The 19,536-nt window shown below is 45.1% G+C and overlaps 1 protein-coding gene across 3 annotated transcripts in view; it reads left to right on the plus strand.

Annotated features, from left to right (window-relative positions):
• Window positions 1-19,536, plus strand: part of CACNA1A (calcium voltage-gated channel subunit alpha1 A) — a 295,623-nt gene that overhangs the window by 116,474 nt on the left and 159,613 nt on the right. For 2 of the 3 annotated variants that reach the window (XM_066618032.1, XM_066618033.1), the window contains exons 9-19: window positions 1,221-1,277; window positions 2,194-2,283; window positions 3,196-3,405; window positions 4,606-4,718; window positions 5,657-5,769; window positions 7,537-7,668; window positions 9,282-9,354; window positions 10,530-10,647; window positions 15,450-15,517; window positions 16,937-17,043; window positions 17,979-18,788. In XM_066618032.1, coding sequence (XP_066474129.1) covers window positions 1,221-1,277; window positions 2,194-2,283; window positions 3,196-3,405; window positions 4,606-4,718; window positions 5,657-5,769; window positions 7,537-7,668; window positions 9,282-9,354; window positions 10,530-10,647; window positions 15,450-15,517; window positions 16,937-17,043; window positions 17,979-18,788 — 1,891 coding nt within the window. Of the gene's footprint in view, window positions 1-1,220; window positions 1,278-2,193; window positions 2,284-3,195; window positions 3,406-4,605; window positions 4,719-5,656; window positions 5,770-7,536; window positions 7,669-9,281; window positions 9,355-10,529; window positions 10,648-15,449; window positions 15,527-16,936; window positions 17,044-17,978; window positions 18,789-19,536 lie in introns of all 3 variants that reach the window. The other variant, XM_066618034.1, reaches the window with a different exon arrangement.

A 19,536-nucleotide genomic window follows, 5' to 3' on the forward strand; every position in this document is an offset into this window, starting at 1 on the left:
AATTGGGCCCTAAGGTAGTTTTGTCTATCCAGTTTCTTTTCGGCTAGCTTTCTTGTAGTCTTCTTTGGGCAACTTTCTGCTCACACTTGTTCTATAGCGGGGTAGCCAAACGGCAGCCTACAAACCTCATGTGGCTTTTTGACATATAATGTGCCACTCTCAGAGATATGTTGACAGAGCTCCTTTTTGCATCACAATTATTATAAAAGGTACATAAAAATGTTTCAAGCTTTGTAATTATTTACTGGATATAAACTGAGAGTCCCCTGAATTAAAACATAAGTTAAATGTTCATGGTGAATAAATATTTTTAAGAATTTAAGTGCTTCTTAAACATTGCTGCTCTCAAGCATCTCTCTTATTACTCTCAAACATCTGTTTGTAGCTCTTCCATTAAGAAGACAGGTGGTGGCTGGTAAATTTGAGGGGGTCAATCTTGGCAGGATATATACACACTGGATCCTATAGCCCAGTGGTTCTCACACATTTAGCACTGGGACCCACCAGGACAGAATGATAATCTGTCAGGACCCACCGGAAGTGGTGTCATGACCGGAAGTGTCATAATCAAGCAGGAAGATTTTTAACAATCCTAGGCTTCAATCCTACCCACACTTACCCAGGAGTAAGTCCCATTTACTATAATTGTTAAAAAAATTATATATAGTAGCTTGTTAAAAGTACAGATCTAGAACATTTCCCCAAATGCAGTCACATACCACGGTAGCATCAAGTCTAATACATTAAAAATAAGATATTGAAATGAATGGGGACCCACCTGAAATTGACTTGCGACCCACCTAGTGGGTCCCGACCCACAGTTTGAGAAACACTGCTATAGCCCATTTTTCTGTGTGGTCCATCCCCTTTCTCTCCTGGGACTTTTGCCAGCTGTATAAGAGGAGAAGACTCATAGCCCAAAAGGGGACCTATGCAGAGATAAGGGGAGAGTATTTTCCCTTACCTCTCACAGGCCTCCTGATTGTTCTCCCAGCATAGCATTAAGCGCTTGCCTCCTTGGCACTGCTGCATGTTTCAGAATGGAGGGGTTAAGCCTGGGCAGTTGGTCCACCTGCCATTACCTAGCGTATAGTGGAATCCTGTGCAAATCTACTCAGAAGCAAGGTCTAGTACATTCAGTGAGATTTACTCCCAGGAAAGTGTATATAGGGTTACAGCCCTAAAGCCATTACTTAGTTTAATCTAAGCCTTTTTCATAGAAGAAGTGATACTGGCTGAAGATGACATAGAAGGAGAACCTCGTCACCCCTTCGATGGTAAGCCATCATCTTCCTCAAAGTATGTCATATGAGTGGACAAGTGAGATGGCAAGTTTACAAACCCATTGACATGTAGATCTGAACTACTCTCACTAACACTGTATAGGAATGATGCTACTTAAGCAATGTAATCCAAAGGGAATGATGGTTCATTGTTCCATGAACATGAAAATAATAACTACTATAATGCCAAAATTGTGGTTCATCCCAACAGGGGATAATATTGGAGGGAAAGAACGGTAGTTGATGGTGCCTGTGCCAGTATGATAAAGATCCTGTCTTAGCCATGAGACTAACACGAAAATAAATGTTACATGCAAATGTATACAGGTATGCCCCCCAGATCTGCGGGGGTTCCATTTTGGAACCCCCTACTGATACCCGAATTTGCAGATGTGAGGGGACGCGCCTGAACCCGCTGGAGGCAAGGGGAGCTGGGCTCCCCTCACCTCTGGAAGGTCCTCTGAGGTCCACAGAGGTTGCATGTGGACCTCAGAATGGCCAAAAAGGGCAAAAAAAACTGACTTCTGGTTTTACGTTAAAACCAGAAGTGACATTTTTAATGCTTTATAAGGCATTGGGTGGCCCCAGGAAGCTCTTAATCACCCCTTTCCAAAGCTGTTTTTCCATCGTGTTAAAAAAACAACAAAAAACTCCTATGTGTGACATCTTGGTTGGCCCACAGTGGATGCCCTTGGTCTAGCAACTGTAATAATGAAATGGGTATTGATAAAATGTCTGTCTACTTTGCCTTCACTTTCTCCAAACCAGGTTGGGGGGGGGGAGATGAGTTGCAGAGAATCTTTAGCCTGTGATAATCACTGTACTAAGTGTATACCTTAGTTTGAATGGGTCTGCTCAAAAGACCTTGAGGATAATGTCTGTTTCTTTTGCCATGTTTCTATTGTTGGAGCTCTTCGGAGGGCCACAATCAGAAAGAGCAAGACAGATCTGTTGCACCCGGAGGAAGCAGATGACCCACTGGCAGACATCTCCTCAGTGGGTAGGTCCAATAGGCATGGCTACGGGAGGGCAGGGATCCGTTAACAGACTGCGACAAATGTGCATATGCCTATGTACGTGCAAGAGCTGCAGTTCTGTTGGAGACTTTCTAATTACCTTTTTAGTGCTGCACTTCATCACCGGAAGAGATTGCATGGTCTCTGGTATTCTTGGTTGCACATGGAGAGAACAATTGCGCAGTCTGAGCAAGTATCTCCAAATGCAGCCTCAGCACTGTGTATCCATTTCCCTGCACTTTTATGGCATCTGTAGTACTTGCTACTGCAGAACAGGGACAGCAGGGAGTGAATGATAGGCCGCCATTTTGCTTGTACATTATTTAGTGCTGCTGCTGTTGGAGGCAGCACACTAGGCCAGGGAGATCTTTGCTTTGGTGTCCCGTAGGAACTATTTGCATGTTACCAGAACCAAACATTTAGTGAGCTGCAGAAAATCAGAAATTCACTAGTCCTCTTCAGGGCTAGCATAGCTAGTGATGTCACACTGGAGGTACAATTTATTCTACATTTCCCTAGTGTAGGGTCTAGGGGATTCCTGTGATGCTGAATGTACTGAGTTGTCATTGTCAGGGTTAGTATAGTCAGTGACTATACCCTGCACTACCAGGGTTGAGCTAGTCCAGTGGTTCTCAAACTTCTCCAGAGCCCTCTACATCCCTAAATGGAGTTTTGGAGGATTATGTCTGGGGCATGCATGGAGTCTTGGGAAGACCCAGACCACCAGTGATGCTTGAACAAGCACAGTGCCAAGCAGATGGTGGCCACTTATTGTGTGTTTGTGGAAACCCTAAAGGGGGTCTCAATGAGCCACAGTGCTCCTAGGAACACACTTTGAGAAATGCTGAGCTAGTCTGAAGACCTCTCTAATTCTATTATTTCTCTCTTCTTGGCAGGTTCACCCTTTACTCGAGCCAGCATCAAAAGTGCCAAGCTGGAAAACGCTACTTCCTTTCACAAAAAGGAGCAGAGGTTGCGTTTCTATATCCGTCGAATCGTCAAAACTCAGGCCTTTTACTGGACAGTCCTCAGTCTGGTAGCTCTCAACACTTTGTGTGTTGCTATAGTACACTACAAACAGCCAGATTGGCTATCTGACTTCCTCTGTGAGTATTATGACTTGTTTATTAGAGTAGCTGATTTTAAGGGATGGGTTGGAAGGACCTTTGCAGTCATTTAGGCCTCCTCTTTCTGGTCCAGCAGAAGTCAGGGGAGCTCCTGACTGTCTTTACCTTAGCAAGCCCAATCTCTTGTGCTTGGCCATGATATTCAATAGAAGGTGTAGCCAGTTACAACAGATAGGGAATTCTGCAGGAAATGCCTGCAGCAGTATTCAGTTACCTCCAGTCTGAAGTAGTGCTGCCCAGGCAGAGATATGCCATCTTATTGAGAATTAGGCCATGGAGTTACGCGTCTTCTGGGTTCTGCTTTCAGTAGGTTGTTGTTGGGTCTCTGTTTTTAGGCTATTCTCTTTGTTATTTGCTCCTGATTTCTTTGTCTGCAGTGGTTTGGAAAAGCACCATCATTCTCCTGAGATTGTTTTTCTGTTTCTCAGTACTTCCTCCTAGAGCAGATTATTGTTTCTTATGTTACTCAGTTCATGAAAAAGAAATTTAAAGCTGTTGTCAACAAGAAAATCCTAGACCATGGGACCTTTCATGGTGTAGAACACGGAATGACAGAATTCAGACTTGTAGTATCTACTTTGCTTTACACTAGAACCTCCCAGTACCCACCAGCCAGAGTCAGGTGCAACACTATGGCTCAGTTTGTGGGCATACACATAGAATTCAGCAACAGGTTGTTTCTGAGTGCATGCTCAGCCCAGGATTTTTTATTTGTAGTGTACAAATTGGTCTCACAGTCCTTTTCAACAAAATTTCCCTCCCAGTGTTCCCCCCAAGAATCCTTCCTTCCAACAGGAGGCTTTTTGAAACTGCTATTGTCATCCTTGTTAAACTCCTGCAGACCATCCAGTAGATCCTGATCTTCCTTCTGCCCACCCCAGTTTTGAAAGCCTGACCATCCATTCACCAAGGAGCCCTTGTGTGACTCAGGTGTGAAGTTAGCTCTCCCTCAAGTTCGAGATACCATATACTATACTATAGTGTGTATTGATGTATTTTAGTCAGGGAAAAGTCCAGAGAGGCTATTTCCATGTAACATGTGGGAGTTCCTGAGGAGTAAGAGGGGAGGGATAGTTTTCTGGAGGTGGAAAGCAGAGGAGGGGATTGCTCTGTAGGATAAAATTACATGGCTCTGACCCAGTTCCTCTCCCTTTATTTCTCTTTTTTTTTAAATTTCAGACTATGCAGAATTCATTTTCTTAGGGCTCTTTATGTCCGAAATGTTTATAAAAATGTATGGGCTCGGAACGCGGCCTTACTTTCACTCATCTTTCAACTGCTTTGACTGTGCTGTAAGTATCTCTAATATGACAGGGTTTCTGTTATTGCCTATGCTGGTATTGGGCTTTCCTATTAGATCACGTGCTTATCTGTATATTCCAAGTGACTCCCCACTGTGGAGGCACGCAAACATGCAAGCAAGACAACTCTCTGATGGGCATCTTTGCTCCAGATGTTGCGGAGCAGTATCCTCTACCCATAAGACAGAAACTTTGTTCCTTTGGGAGGGCCAACCCTAAAGTTACCTAGCAGCCAGGGAATTGTTCCCTGGCAGTTCCTCCCAAATGGTTCCTAGCTAGTGACACTTGTGGGCCTTTTCCTATCACCTGCCTGCTATTTGAATTTATTAAGTTTGATTCAGGTAGCAAAAGTGCCTTCTGATTAGCTGTGTGATTAGAGGCTGCATCATGTAGTCATGGTATAGTTACACCCTGGATATGTTCTCAGTTCCGCTTTAGGATTATCCATTATATTAAAGCTGTAGCTTGAACAGTATAATATGACTGCAGTTTGAACCCTGCAAGCCAAGACACCATTTGATCAAGCGTAAAAACTTCCACATGTAATTTATAAAATCTCATGGTTAATGCCATAATTTTATATGTCTGGCTTTAATTTCTGAACTGTTAGGCTTGGGGCACTGACTCCAATTGTAGAGAGAGCCAATTCAATGTGTTCCTAGATGGTAATGTTTGTTTTTACAGCGTATTTATGTGTGGAGTTAGGGTTTCCAAATGTCTTGGATTCTAGGGGAAATTTGGAGCACCACAGCTTCATGCTGTTTGTGTTTTTTAAATGTTGATTTGGCCAGTGAATGTTCATTATACATGCTCAGGCAGATGGATGAGTCAATCTCTGCAGGCCCATGTCCATGGATGCTGGCAAGTGTAGTTCAGGACATAGCCCATATAACTCACGCCATCAAACATGCTGCCTTGGTTTTTGACAGGTTATCATTGGGAGCATTTTTGAGGTGATTTGGGCTGTGATAAAGCCTGGCACCTCCTTTGGGATCAGCGTCTTACGAGCTCTCAGGTTACTGCGCATTTTCAAAGTCACAAAGTAAGTTTTTTGGCTGTCAGCACTTCAAAAACATACATGCATAAGTTGGTTAGTGTCTGAAGGTGTGATTGTGTTGTTCATATGTTTTCTTGATTGTATCTGTGCAGGGTTGTGTGTGTGTGTGTGTGTGTGTGTGGGTGCATTTGCACAAGAGCATGCATATGTTGTCACTATTGCAATGTTTCTCAAATTGTGGGTTGGGACCCACCAGGTGGGTCGCGAACCAATTTCAGGTGGGTCCCCATTCATTTCAATATTTTATTTTTAATATATTAGACTTGATGCTGCCTTGGTGTGTGACTGCATTTGGGGAAATGTTACAGACCTGTACTTTTAACAAGCTACTATGTATATTCTTTTAACAATGATAGTAAATGGGACTTAATCCTGGATAGCAATGTAGCCTAGGATTGTTAAAAAAAATTCCTGCTTGATTATGTCACTTTCAGTCATGACATCACTTCCAGTGGGTCCTGACAGATTCTCATTCTAAAAAGTGGGTCCCGGTGCTAAATGTGTGGAACCACTGTACTATTGAATAGAAACCTGCAAAGTTTGTCCTACAAGCAGGTATTGTTGCTTTCAAAAACCAAAGAAAATCTGGAAGCAATTAAAATGCTCAAATTGAATTTAAAATGGTTTTGCGTATTATCATCATCATCATCATCAGTATTTATATACCACTTTTCAACCAAACAAATTCACAATGTGTTTTACAGGCAAAGGCCACAATCCTAACCCACTTTGCAGCACTGACATAAGGGAAATGAAGCTCTGAGGTAAGGGAACAAACATTCCCTTACTTTGAGGAGGCCTCCATGAGTGCCCCCAACTACAGGATGCAGAACACGTCCCATTGGTGCAGCTATGCACGTGCTGGAAAGTGGGTTAAGATTGCGCCCAAAATAAAATAATTAAATGGCTAAATTAAATTAAAAGGGATCACAGTGTAAAAAAATGCAGAAGAACACCAGCAAACAGTCACTAAAAAAGACACTATGCTGGGGTGAAAAGGGACAGTTACTCCACCCCCACCCCCAAATATAAGAGGAGCAGCTCTTTAAAAAGTGCCTCTTTGCCCATTTAGCAGGGCATAATAGTTTATCCTACTGAGCACATTTCTGCATGCATTCATTATGAAACTGTGATCTGCAAAATGTTCTCCTTACAGTTAGGGAACTACTGCCCTACGCACATAACAGAGGTATCTGGATAATTAACACACTTCCTTCACATAATGACACAGTATCAACCACAGCATAGTTGCACCGTAATCCCTAGACAAAAGTGAACTCAAATTCAGTGTGTAAACAGTGAATGTCAACTCACTACTGGCATAGGTTGCTTGGACTAGTGACATGTTTATGTCAGGACATGCTGCATAAGCCATCTGTCTGCCACCTGCCTGTATATACTAGAACAAACAAAAAATATCTGGTGAAAAATTACTAGAACTAATAACAAAATAAGTCAAATCTTTCAATCTATTAATAAAAAGCTTCATCACATAAAAACTGTGGGTGATAGAAATTCTGATTGCATATTTGAATTCAGCATGAAAAGTTATACTGGAAACACCTTCATTGTTCCATGTGCCAAAAATTGTATTGACCAGTGTAATTATAATATAAAATAGTAAATACGGTAGCTTTTATCAAACCTGAATGGGCATATCATGTGTCCTTTAGAATAAATGTTTGCCATATGATGCATGACCTTAGAAGACAAGTTTCTTCTACCTAGCTTACATGTGGATTCTCTTGGCAGGTATTGGGCTTCTTTACGAAACCTAGTCGTATCTCTGCTGAGCTCCATGAAGTCCATCATCAGCCTCCTTTTCCTCCTCTTTCTCTTCATAGTTGTCTTTGCCCTTTTAGGAATGCAGCTCTTTGGGGGCCAGTAAGTACCAGGAGAAAGGGGGGTGGGTTTTAATAATAATAATAATAATAACAACAGGTATTTATATACCGCCTTTCTTGGTCTTTATTCAAGACTTTATTCAAGGCGGTTTACATAGGCAGGCTTTTATTTAAATCCCTTATTAAACAGGGATTTTTACAATTTGAAAGAAGGTTCTCTCTTTCAAGAACCACTACATTCAAGGTGTTTTGTTCCGATCTGGCTTCACATTCTGGCCTCCATCCTCCCACGCTCAGAGCAGATGGAATGGCTCGGCTTCAGCTTGTCAGCTGCTCCAAGGTCGCACGGTGCCGGTGGCCTCGAACTGGCGACCTTGTGGATGTTATCTTCAGGCAGACGGAGGCTCTACCCTCTAGACCAGACCTCCTGCCCAGGGTTTTGATGTTCAGAGTCAGGGCTGGAGTAATGAATGCTCCTATTTGGACGAATGTAGACTGTCAGCCGAATCCTAACCAACTTTCCAGTATTGATGCAGTGCCAATGAGGTGTGTGCTGCATCCTATGGGGGGTGGGGGTAGGGACAGTCATGGAAGTCTCCTAAAGGTAAAGGAACATTAGTTTCTTTACCTCAGAGCTGCATTGTGGCTTCACTAGCCCTGGAAAGTTGGTTAGAATTGGACCATTATTCCCTCCCACCCATGTCTCTCTAATTTATTCCTAGAAAATAAATTATATGGAAAATTATAGACTGGAGAAACTTCATGGGCTCCCAAGTACATCTGCCCAGTTTCTGCTAGGGGTCTCCGACTAGAAACTTTGTGTATACATGATCATTTGAAAAAGTCTTATCCTGAGTCATTTGTCCGTCTGGCTCAGTGTTGTCCGTATTGACTGGCAGTGGCATTCCAGGGCTTCAGGCAGGGGTCGTTCCCAGCCCTGTCTGAATATGCCAAGGATTGAGCTTGTAACCATCTACATGCACTCTGCCACTGAACAACCAGAACAAGGGGACATCCACTAAAATTGAGTGTTGGGAGAGTTAAAACAGACAAAAGAAAATATTTCTTTACTCAGCATGTGGTCGGTCTGTGGAACTCCTTGCCACAGGATGTGGTGATGGCGTCTGGCCTGGACGCCTTTAAAAGGGGATTGGACAAGTTTCTGGAGGAAAAATCCATTATGGGTTACAAGCCATGATGCACATGTGCAACCTCCTGATTCTAGAAATGGGCTATGTCAGAATGCCAGATGCAAGGGAGGGCACCAGAATGAGGTCTCTTGTTGTCTGGTGTGCTCCCTGGGCATTTGGCGGGCTGCTGTGAGATACAGGAAGCTGGACTAGATGGGCCTATGGCCTGATCCAGTGGGGCTGTTCTTATGTTCTTATGTACAACCTCTCTCCCTGTGAACAGACATCCTCTGGACAACTTCTGTTCAACCACAATGTTCTGCTAGACTAGTTTCTGACCACACTCTACACACACATATCCACACTCACACAGCCACCCCCTTTTCTCTGTTATCTAGGGTCCCCCTAACAGAGAAAGCTAAGAATGGGAGCTGGGAGTTGAAGGATAGAAGAGATGTTTAAGTTGCTTTTTATCTATGACTACCATTTCTGTTTCTGTTGAATTGGTGTTTCCACTATACAGGTTCAACTTTGATACAGGAACCCCTGCGACAAACTTTGACACTTTCCCAGCAGCAATAATGACAGTATTTCAGGTATGGTGGGAAATGGGAAGGAGGCTGCATGTCCTAACTGGTTTCTGTTCTGAAGCCTTCTGTGCTCTTTGGCCCTAATTTCACATGGGGTGGCCATAAGTCCATTGCTGTGCTATGTGCCGAAATGTCCAGCATTTAACAATTTTTCTCCCCTTGGTCATGGTTTTTTTTCCCCATCTTAAAGTGGACAGAGATGCAGTTGCATGAACAACAGAAATACACTCTAAAAGTTCCTGGTGGAAACTTTCTGTTGGTGGCAATGGAAGTTTCCCTCCCAGCTGGGTGTGTGTATGTGGGGAAAGGGTAAACTGGGGTATTAGGGGAAGGGTAAAATACTGTAACTTCTCCCAATGCACTTTGTTGCTGATCTTGATTGTGCTCCTATGGCATTTATTTTAGTGAAGAGAAAATAGCAAGCTTGAATGATACATTGTGCATTGTGTCTGGTGTGACCCTTATTTTTGATGTAGTTACTGAACTTTAACACTTTTCAGTGGCAGGTGAAACAGAGTTTCATGTCTATGACCCACTTCTTATGCTTGCACCTGGAGCAAGTATATTTATTGCCACTGCAATTTGCTCTGATTCACCTGGATTTATATATGTAGGCAGGATTATTCATAGTAAGATAATGTATTATGGAAAGTTGTACACAAGTTTGCATCATGAGCAGTTCTTTGTTTTAAACTGGAGAATGGTTTTTTAATGTGTTCCACTCTTTCACAAGCGTTGTTTCACTTTACCATAAGTATGAAGCAAGTAAGCAAGTACTCTTTTTGGTTTGTACCTCTTAATTAAGAGCTTTGTATTTTATGTTTTGATTTGTTTTAACTATAATAAGCTATTGAAAGGCATTCTAGAAGTATGATAAATAAAACGATTTCATAAGGACTAAACTCTCTCATGAGGCAAGCCAGAAAATGAAGCACAAACCAGTGTCATGCGATCAGGTGAGGTAGGGGAGTGCACCAGTTTCATGCAGAGCATTATTACTAGTACATTCTATGAAAAACAACTGCAGACTTTTTTGTTTTTCTGATCCTGTTGGCCAGAGACAGCATGGCTTCTCAGGTTGGATTGATACTGAGCTCCCTTTGCAACATTACCAAAGCTAGTGAATTTATTGGTCTTGTATCTGGTATTTGGATTATATGTTGATATGTTGAGTCTTTCAGATCTTGACTGGTGAAGACTGGAACGAAGTGATGTATTTTGGTATCGAATCTCAGGGTGGCGTCAATAAAGGAATGGTGTTCTCAATCTATTTTATTGTACTGACCTTGTTTGGTAACTGTATCCTTTTTGAGATGGTGGTTCTCATATGTTTTAGGGACTAGATTATGAACTCTGATCGGGGAAGTTTTAACTATTGGTTACAGTCACAGGAGATGCCAGAGCCAGAATTCCTTGCTGACTCTTCCAACTTTATTGTTGACATAGTAACTAATGTCTTTACTTAATTTGACCACTGAAGGAATATATGAATTTGGTTTAAACAGAAAAAGAAATCCCAGCCCTTCAATGCTTTGTGCCCACTGGAAGCAATCTAATAACTCAATATTTTATTTGCTAAAATGAAAAACAACTTGAAATCAGTCATTCCTGAAGAGAGTTGTGGAAGAAGATGAACTCACTGAAACTGAAATGGATATTAGGACTGGCTGTAGCTGCAATCCTGGGTGCATTTACTTGGGAGTAAGCCCCATTTAACTAAATAGAGCAGTGGTTCCCAAACCGCTACAGGGAGATGGGAACAAGGTAAGTGTTTGTGTGGGCAGGGAGGGGGCAGCAACGACGCCACAGTGATCACACTGCTGCTACTACCAAGGTGCTTGTTTCTTACGTGGGGGTAGTACTGACATCCTGCAGGGTTCTGGAGGCTTGCAGCCCCCTCCGGTATTGTCTGAAGCTTCTGTAAACAGCCCTTATCTTCTATCAGCAGCTACTTCCCATATTCTCTGCTGATCAGAGATAAGAGCTGTTTACAGAAGACTAAGAGTACATTGAAGGAGGGCTGCAAGACTCCTGGACCCTACAGGAGGCCAGCACTGTCCCCAGGTAAGAAACAAGCCCCTTGGTAGCAGCAGCACTGTGATCACTGCAGCAGTGTCTCTGCCATTGGAGCAGGGCCATTCTTTGTAAGAGGGAGGGGGCATTCATCACTAATAGGTAATCCCTCCTACTGCAAGAGGCAGGGCTGAACTGGATTTGGTCCCCTTCCAGGGGGAGGACTTCCCAATCCCCAGTTTTGGCTCTGCCTTGCACAGAGCAGGTTGTGTGGAAGGTGAGCTCTAACCAGATCAGCAGTCTCCTCCAGAATTCTTCACCATTTCTGCCGCCTTCTTCTTGCCTCGACTCCTCCACTCCCTCCTTAGCCAGGAATGGGCTCGGCACAGAGAGTTTGGGGCCTGCAGGCCTCAACGCAGGCCTGCAGGCCTCAATAAAGTCCTACAGGCCTCAATGGCTTCCCGACTGAAGCGGGAGGCCTGTAGGACCCTGTGAATGCTTCAGCACAGTTCCACAAAGCGGCGGCAGCAACAGTAGTTCTTGACAGAGGAGGCCTTACTGGAAGAGTGCAGACAAGCTTTTCCCCATGGGCACGCCACCGCTACTTAGAGCCTCCCAAGGGTCTGGAGCAGTGGTCAGCCCCAAACCTGGTTGCAACTGCACGTCCTGTGGCAGCCAAGAGGTCTGCCATTTCTGTGCGACAGGTGCAGCACTGTGGGTGGCTGGCTCCTGGCATTTGCAGACCACCTGCTACGGACCACCTCTGATGCATGGATCCATCAGACAATGACACGGGGCTTTGCCCTGGAGTTTATCAGAATTGCCCAAGAGTGCTTTTGGCCAGTCCTGGTGTTAAGGGATCCAGTGAAACACCATCTCCTAGACATAAAGCTATCAAGATAGTGCCAGTCAAACAGAGGGGCAAGGAGATATATTCAGTTCTGTTTCTGGTTCCCATAAGAACAGGGACTTGACGGCTATCCTGGAACTAAAATGGCTGAACAGGTTTTTGAAGAAAAGAAAGTTCAGGATGAAGTTCAGGATGGAGGCCTATTATGGTGGCCCTTGATGAACAGGACTTTCTGGCATCCGAATGTCTGTCAGAAGTGTACCTCCATGTCCCAATCCTGCAGCACCACCGCAAGTTCCTGTGCTTTTGCTATGGCAAGTGGCACTGCCAATACAGATTGATGCCACTTGGTTTAACTGCAGTGCCTCAGGTCTCCACCAAGAACCTGGTGGCCCACCTGAGCCTTCAGGGCGTTTCACTGTTCCCTTACCTGGACAACCTCTTGTTCAGGTCCCCCACAGAATTTCAGGCCATACAGCATGTCAGGATCACCCTAGACTGTCTCTGGGACTATGGCTTTGTGGTCAACAAGAAGAAGAGCTCGCTCGTCCCCACCCAAGTGGTAGAACACCTGAGCTCCTGATCAACATGAGGACATTCTCGACTCCTCTGTCTGTAGAGTGCAAACAATCACTGTCCCAGTTGGTCAGCAGGACAAGGGAGGCAAACAAGATGAACCTCATGTCTCTGGCCAGACTACAGGGGCTCATGGTGTCCTGTCAGGACATCATCCCATGGTTCTAATTTGGATTACAATCTCTTCTGGCTCTTCTCCACCCTAACCTCCATTAGACAGAGTGCAGGGCCCAGATCCAGGTCAAGATCCCAGAATACCTGAGGCCGAACCTAGACTGGTCTGGCTGGTCCCAGGGAGGTTTGCTGAGAGGACCAACTTGGGGATTCCGCCTTGTATAGTTATCACCACAGATGTGAGTCTGATGGGTTGGGGCACACATATGGATCAAGATATGGCATAGGGAACCTGGACTGGCAAGGACAACAGGAACAGTATCAATAGGCTGGAACTGAGGGCCATCTGCATGGCCCCACAGGGGTTCCAGGCAGCGATATCAGGGAGACGTGCTAATCAGGACAGACTGCCTGATTAGCCTTTGACTGCCAAGGCCTTTGTCAACCACCAGGGTGGGAATCACTCCAGAAAGCTCACGCAGGTGACCGGCCAGCCCCTGCTATGGGCAGAGGAACACTTGGCATCTATAAGGGCTGAGGATCTATCAGGGGCGACAAACGTAGCTGCCAATTGGCTGAGCAGGCAGCACATGAGCAAAACAGAGTGGACGCTGCATCCCCAGGTCTTCAGGGAAATCGTTCACAGACTAGGTCACCTGTTTGTCGGCAGGACAAACTCTCAGCTACCAAGGTTCTGAAAAAGATCAGGGTAGAGCAGACAGAGGTCATTCTCATTACCCCACTCTGGTCCAGATGCCCATGGTTTTCGAACCTTCTCTGGCTAGAGAAGGGAGAATGCTGGAGATTACCCTTGAGGTCCTCAACCTGGGCTGTTTCAGCTGACAGCCTGGAGGTTGAGTGGGAGGCTCTAACCAGGTGCAGGTACTCTGAGTTTGGCCACCCTCTTGGCCTCAAGGAAGGCCTTGACAAGGAGGATCTACAGGTCAACCTGGAAAAAGTTCAGAAGTTGGTTCTTGCAGAGGGACATTTCTGCCATCAGAGTTAGAACTAAGCGTTTCCTGAAAGGGGTGGCACTTCTCAGTCCTCCCATGGTACATCTCAGTCCTCCCTAGCTGAGATTTCCATAGTGTCCTCACGCCATGATGGCTTTGCCCTTTGAGCCCATGGCCAAGGTTCCTCTCAAGGAGCTCATTCTCAAAACCTTTCTGCTGGTTGCAGTTACCTTGACACAAAGGGTCTCTGAGATTGGAGCACTCTCGGTGAACGTCAACCGTGAACGTCAACCTGTGCAGCTTCCACAAGGACTGGTCTTTATTCCAAAGGTTAATACCTAGTTCCACAGGACTTAGGAAATAGTACTTCCTTCTTTCTGCCCCAATCTGACACAAGCCAAGGAGAGGGCATGGCACATATTGGATGTCCATAGAGTGCTCTGCTTCTACAAGGAATGCACTAAGACGTTATGTACGACAGATGATCTTTTTATCAATTTTCAGGGGAAAGCAGTGGTGTAGCACGCCTCTGGGTCAATGCTTTCCAGGTGACTGAAGACAGCCATTGAGACTTCCTACTAGACTTCAGGAAAGAAACCTCCTCCCGGCATTACAGCTCACTCTGTTCAAGGAACAGCTACGTCAACAGCGTTCGAGGGAGTGGGCTCCCTGGGGAACATTTGCAGGGCTGTTACCTGGTCCTTCCCAAATACCTTTACAAGGCACTACAGAGTCGATTCTGCTGCTTTGGTCACAGAGTCCTTTGGCAGGAGAGTCCTGCAGAAGGTGGTGCCGTTGTGAAGTGCAGTTCCCCTCTGCCCTCCCTTAAGTTATTGCTTGCTCATATCCCATCAGTGTTGAATGCCCTCCTCCCTCTTACAGAGAAAAAGGGATTCCTTACCTGTGAATCTCCTGTTCTGGGAAGAGGGAGGGGAGCATTCAACCCACCACTCTTATTGTCGGCCTGTCACAGCACCATCAGCACTCACAGGATGGTAAACAAGACAGCCAGTAATGGGGTAGGCAGCCATGCCTTTTCCCCTGCCACCTGTTATTGTTAATTGCCTGGTTTAAACAATTTTTCTCTTTGAGCATTTGACCGCAGGTTTTCTGTGATGTTACAGGAAGTGAAGGAGGATTCCTGGTTTACCAACTCGGCTATACAGACTGGGGACTGGGAAGCCATCTCCCTGGGAGGAGACCAAATTCAGTTTGGCCCTGCCTCTTGTTTGTCCAAATTCAGTTTGGCCCATCAGTGATGAATGCCCCCTTCCCTCTTCCCAGAACAGGCGATTCATAGGTAAGGAATTCCTTTTTCCCCTTAAGGGGGAATGCCCTGCTTCTGGTTTCCTTGGTGGTTCATGACCCACCAGTTTGGAAACTGCTGAAACAGAGCTTATTTCCAATCAGACATGCATAGGCTTGTCCTCCATTTCCAGTCAGGTAAGTGTTGTATGTTACATCATCTGTGAACTGGCCAGCCCTTGGAGGAAGGGGCTGAAGGAAAACTCAGGCATTCGAAATAACCCTCCTAACAGCCAAGTGATATTGAAACTGCAGCTACTGCTGGCTTTGCCTTGACTCTTGACACTTAGATACTTTGCTCAATGTATTCTTGGCTATTGCTGTGGATAATCTGGCCAACGCACAGGAGCTGACCAAGGTGGGACCTGCTTCTCTAGTACTGGAGCACAGGGGGAAGTGGGAATGAATGCTTATTGAATATGACAATTGTGAAGCATTGGAGGGGGGGTGAAGAAAGTGGAGAGTTCCTATATTTATTATTTTGCTTTCCCCCAAAAGATCCCAAATCATGCACAATCAAAATACATTAAAAATAGCATCATAAAATTATCGCACAAAAAATCCCAAACACAACAAGAACAGAAACAGTAGTGACAAAGTGAGAAACCAAAAACTTCAGGAAGCACAAACATTAACCCAAACTAAAGGCCCTGTAAACATGATTGTTTTCACCAATCTACCATATGGACCTCCTTTGGTGTGTGCTGAGGTTTATTGCTGTTATTTCTGTCTGTACTGTTTGTTTTCTGATTATTTAATAATGTAGTTTTATTATTCTGGGCTGTTATTTTTAATAATTTTATATCATTTATATTTATATTTATATAATTTTAACACAATACTGAATGGGATTTTAAGTGAATGGTTTCCTAGTCAGCCAGCCGTGTAATGGTGGAGGATGCAACCCTAAAATGATTACATTTCAATAGTGGGGCACGCTCTATCTGTGCCTGGTTGTTCTCCTTGTATTAAAGGCCTGTTTCTAGAGGGAGGGCTTTGTGAGGCTCAGGCATGTTGAATGGACATCTGACAGTTCCCATGCAGGCTGCTGCCCCAATGGTGACTGCAGGTGATACAGCCCAAATCAGTGATTGCAGTGCTAAATATCCATGTAGATTTAACTTCTTTCTAAACATACCGTTTTTCTCACTTCCAGTTTAGCTTTAGTTGTCAGGGGAAACTGCTGTCTGGACACATTTTAACTTCCCAGTTTTTATATCTGAGTGTCTTGCTTACTAATGGACCATTCAGTTGTTTGCATGCTGGACTGTTTCTCTTCTGCACACATATTTTGATGATCAGCTAGGAAATTAAGCCCCGACTAGGGGAAAAATAACAGGACAGTTCTGAAAATGCCCACCACGGTTAGGTTAGGGCCCAATGCTTTCCAGCACTGATACAGCTGTACCAATGGGGCATGCAAAGCAACCAGGGGTGTGGGGCAGTCATGGAAACCTCCTAAAGATAATGAAATGTTTATTCCCTTATCTCGGGGCTGCATTGCAGGTACATCAGCACTGGAAAGTCGGATAGGATTGAGCCCTTAGGCTGCAATCCTATGTCCACTTATCTGAGAGTAAACCCTATTAAACTCAATAGGTCTTCTGCATCGATTGCCTGTAGATCTTATCTCATGAACAGTAAGTGGTCCCATGTTCAAGGCGGTCGCCACAGAGTTCTGGTTTTGTATTGACACATAACTAGTTAGGAAATAGGCAGACTTCAGCAATAATGTTCAGGACAGTGTCAGTTCATCTTTAATGTGTGGATTTCACAGGATGAGCAAGAAGAAGAAGAAGCAGCCAACCAGAAACTTGCCCTCCAGAAGGCAAAGGAGGTAGCAGAAGTGAGCCCTCTGTCTGCAGCCAACATGTCAATAGCAGTGTAAGTATGATGGTCTTCTGGCCCACTTCACTTTTAGAGGCTGTACCTCAGAAATACAGAGCAAGGTAGGCTTATTTGCAGTTCTCGCTCTCAGTGAATTACCTGCAGCAGCAGTGAAATGTTTTCTTAAATACTTTGGGGAGAACTTCCTTATGGGAGGAGAAGTTGGCCTTCACAAGTACTCTAGGCCTAGCTTTCCCAGCACAGAATGCTGGTTACTTCCATGGGACACCCCAGGGAGAAAAGATGCAGAAACAAACTCTGGCATAAGTTATTCTAATCTGTGCTCCTCCTAACAAGAGGTTTTAGGAAGTGCAGACTATATTACTCATTATCTTTTACTCTAGCCCAGGCAAAGGGATCCTCCGACATTTTCTAGAGAAAAGCCAATATGGCATAGGTGAGAGGACTGGAAGAGGTCCATGAGGCAACGTGACAAAGCTAGCAGTGGGAATGCTTTTCACCACAGCAGTTCCTCTGTTTCAGAATACCTCCTTCTGCCTCTTATAGAGGCTGGAGGACCAGCTGAGGCAGGTAAAAGAGCTCCAGGGTCAGCAACCGGATACTGTCATGTCTGCACACATCTGGGCCCATGTACAGCACTGCTGGCAATGGCAGAAATAGCAAAAAAACCCCAAATTTTCCCCCAGGACTTTCATGCTGCTTCCAGCATTACCAACACCAGATACAAACCGAGAGTTGTGCATCTTATGTAACATCACACCCTTTGATGGGCATACTGCTCTTTAGGCACAATCTGGCTGCCTCTAAAAAAAATAGATATTGGCTGACTACAGACTGAGCCCATATGGGTACCACAAAGCCAGTATTGTAGCAGGAACCTTGGTACCAACTGGATATGACACTGTATAGCAGTTGGTTCAGTGCTAGTGTTCGGGGGGTATTTCAAGGATCCATCTTTGGTTTATGTTCAGGAAAGAACAACAGAAGAACCAGAAAGGTGCCAAATCAGTGTGGGAGCAGCGGACAAGTGAAATGCGGAAGCAGAACCTGCTGGCAAGCCGGGAAGCATTATACAATGAGCTGGACCCTGAGGATCGCTGGAAGGTCAATTATGCCCGCCAAATGCGACCTGACATGAAAACTCACTTAGATCGGCCACTAGTGGTAGATCCTCAGGAGAATCGCAACAACAACACCAACAAGACACGTCCAAGTGAACCACCATTGGATCCACACTTTGGACAGCAGAGGCCTGAGGAATTCCTGAGAAAGCCACCTCGCTACCATGAGCATCCGCGGGATCCCCATACTTATGAGCGCCCTGACTCAGGGAGCTTAGAGCCACGACGGCCACGGAGCAGCAGCAAGGAAATTGATTTCAATCAGGAAGGTGGCTACCATGAAATTGACTATCCCAGCAAAGAGCACAATACCATCCTTGAGCGTGGCTACTGTGGTGACTGTGACTCAGAGCGCATCAAAGCCTTGGACCCCCATCGACGGCACCGAGGCACTAAAGAGAGCCGAAGTGGGTCCCCTCGTACAGCTGATGGTGACCGAGAACACCGGCGGCATCGGATTCACCGCCGGACACCAGATGAGGAAGGCGGTGAGGACAGTAGCAAACCTGAGCGGCGGCTTCGGCAGCGTGAGGCAAGCAGGCCTGCACGGGGTGATGTGGATGGTGAACAGCCTGATGGAGAAAGGCGCCGACGGCATCGGCATACTGCACAGTCCACCTATGATGCTGATGGCAAAGAGCGCCGACACCGGCGTAGGAAGTGAGTGGGGTGGAAAGGAAGCTTAATTTTTGGAAGCCTCTCTGAAGTTCTGGGATGTTGTTTACTCACAAAACACAGAATTTTGCTTCAGAACACCAATCTGCTTACGTTTTGGGTTTTTGTTTTTTAAGATTAAAATATTACTGAGCCCTTTTACTTCCATGGAGAAGTTCTTACTCTGTGGAACAAATACTTAGGCTGGTTAAAGGGAAATCAGGTCAGAAATTTTGAAGAGATTAAAAATTGTACAGGGGGAATAGAATTTGTGACTAGACAGTTTACTTCTCTGAAAAGAGAACTTAAAACAGGAAAGTATTTCTGAATCACACTCCATATAATTAATCTGCTGTTCATTTCCAATAGTTTAGATATCTTTAACAGCTCAATCCTATTGGGCCTTACTACCAGCAGAACACATGTTCTGCTGGTGGTGATTGCCTTATGGCAGCTGTAAAACACACTCTTGCAGCGCTGTGAGTAGCACTCTGCAGGAGTGCTAGAGGGAAGGCCGGAGCCTTCCTGCGAGTGTCAACAGATCATCAGTGACCCGCCAAGGCACAGAGGATGGCAGAGGAGGTAGGACGGGGTGAGGGAGGTAGGGGTGGAACAAGATGGTGACAGGGGTGGGGGATGGTAGATTGGGTCTGGGAAGGGGGCAGGTTTGGTGACAGTGGTGGCTGCTAAATCCTAGCCCCCTTTCCAGACCTGATCCCATGGTATGGGTCCATGTGAACCTGAGCTAGTGGAT

Source organism: Tiliqua scincoides, chromosome 2 (assembly GCF_035046505.1).
Source record: "Tiliqua scincoides isolate rTilSci1 chromosome 2, rTilSci1.hap2, whole genome shotgun sequence".
Lineage (NCBI taxonomy): Eukaryota > Metazoa > Chordata > Lepidosauria > Squamata > Scincidae > Tiliqua > Tiliqua scincoides.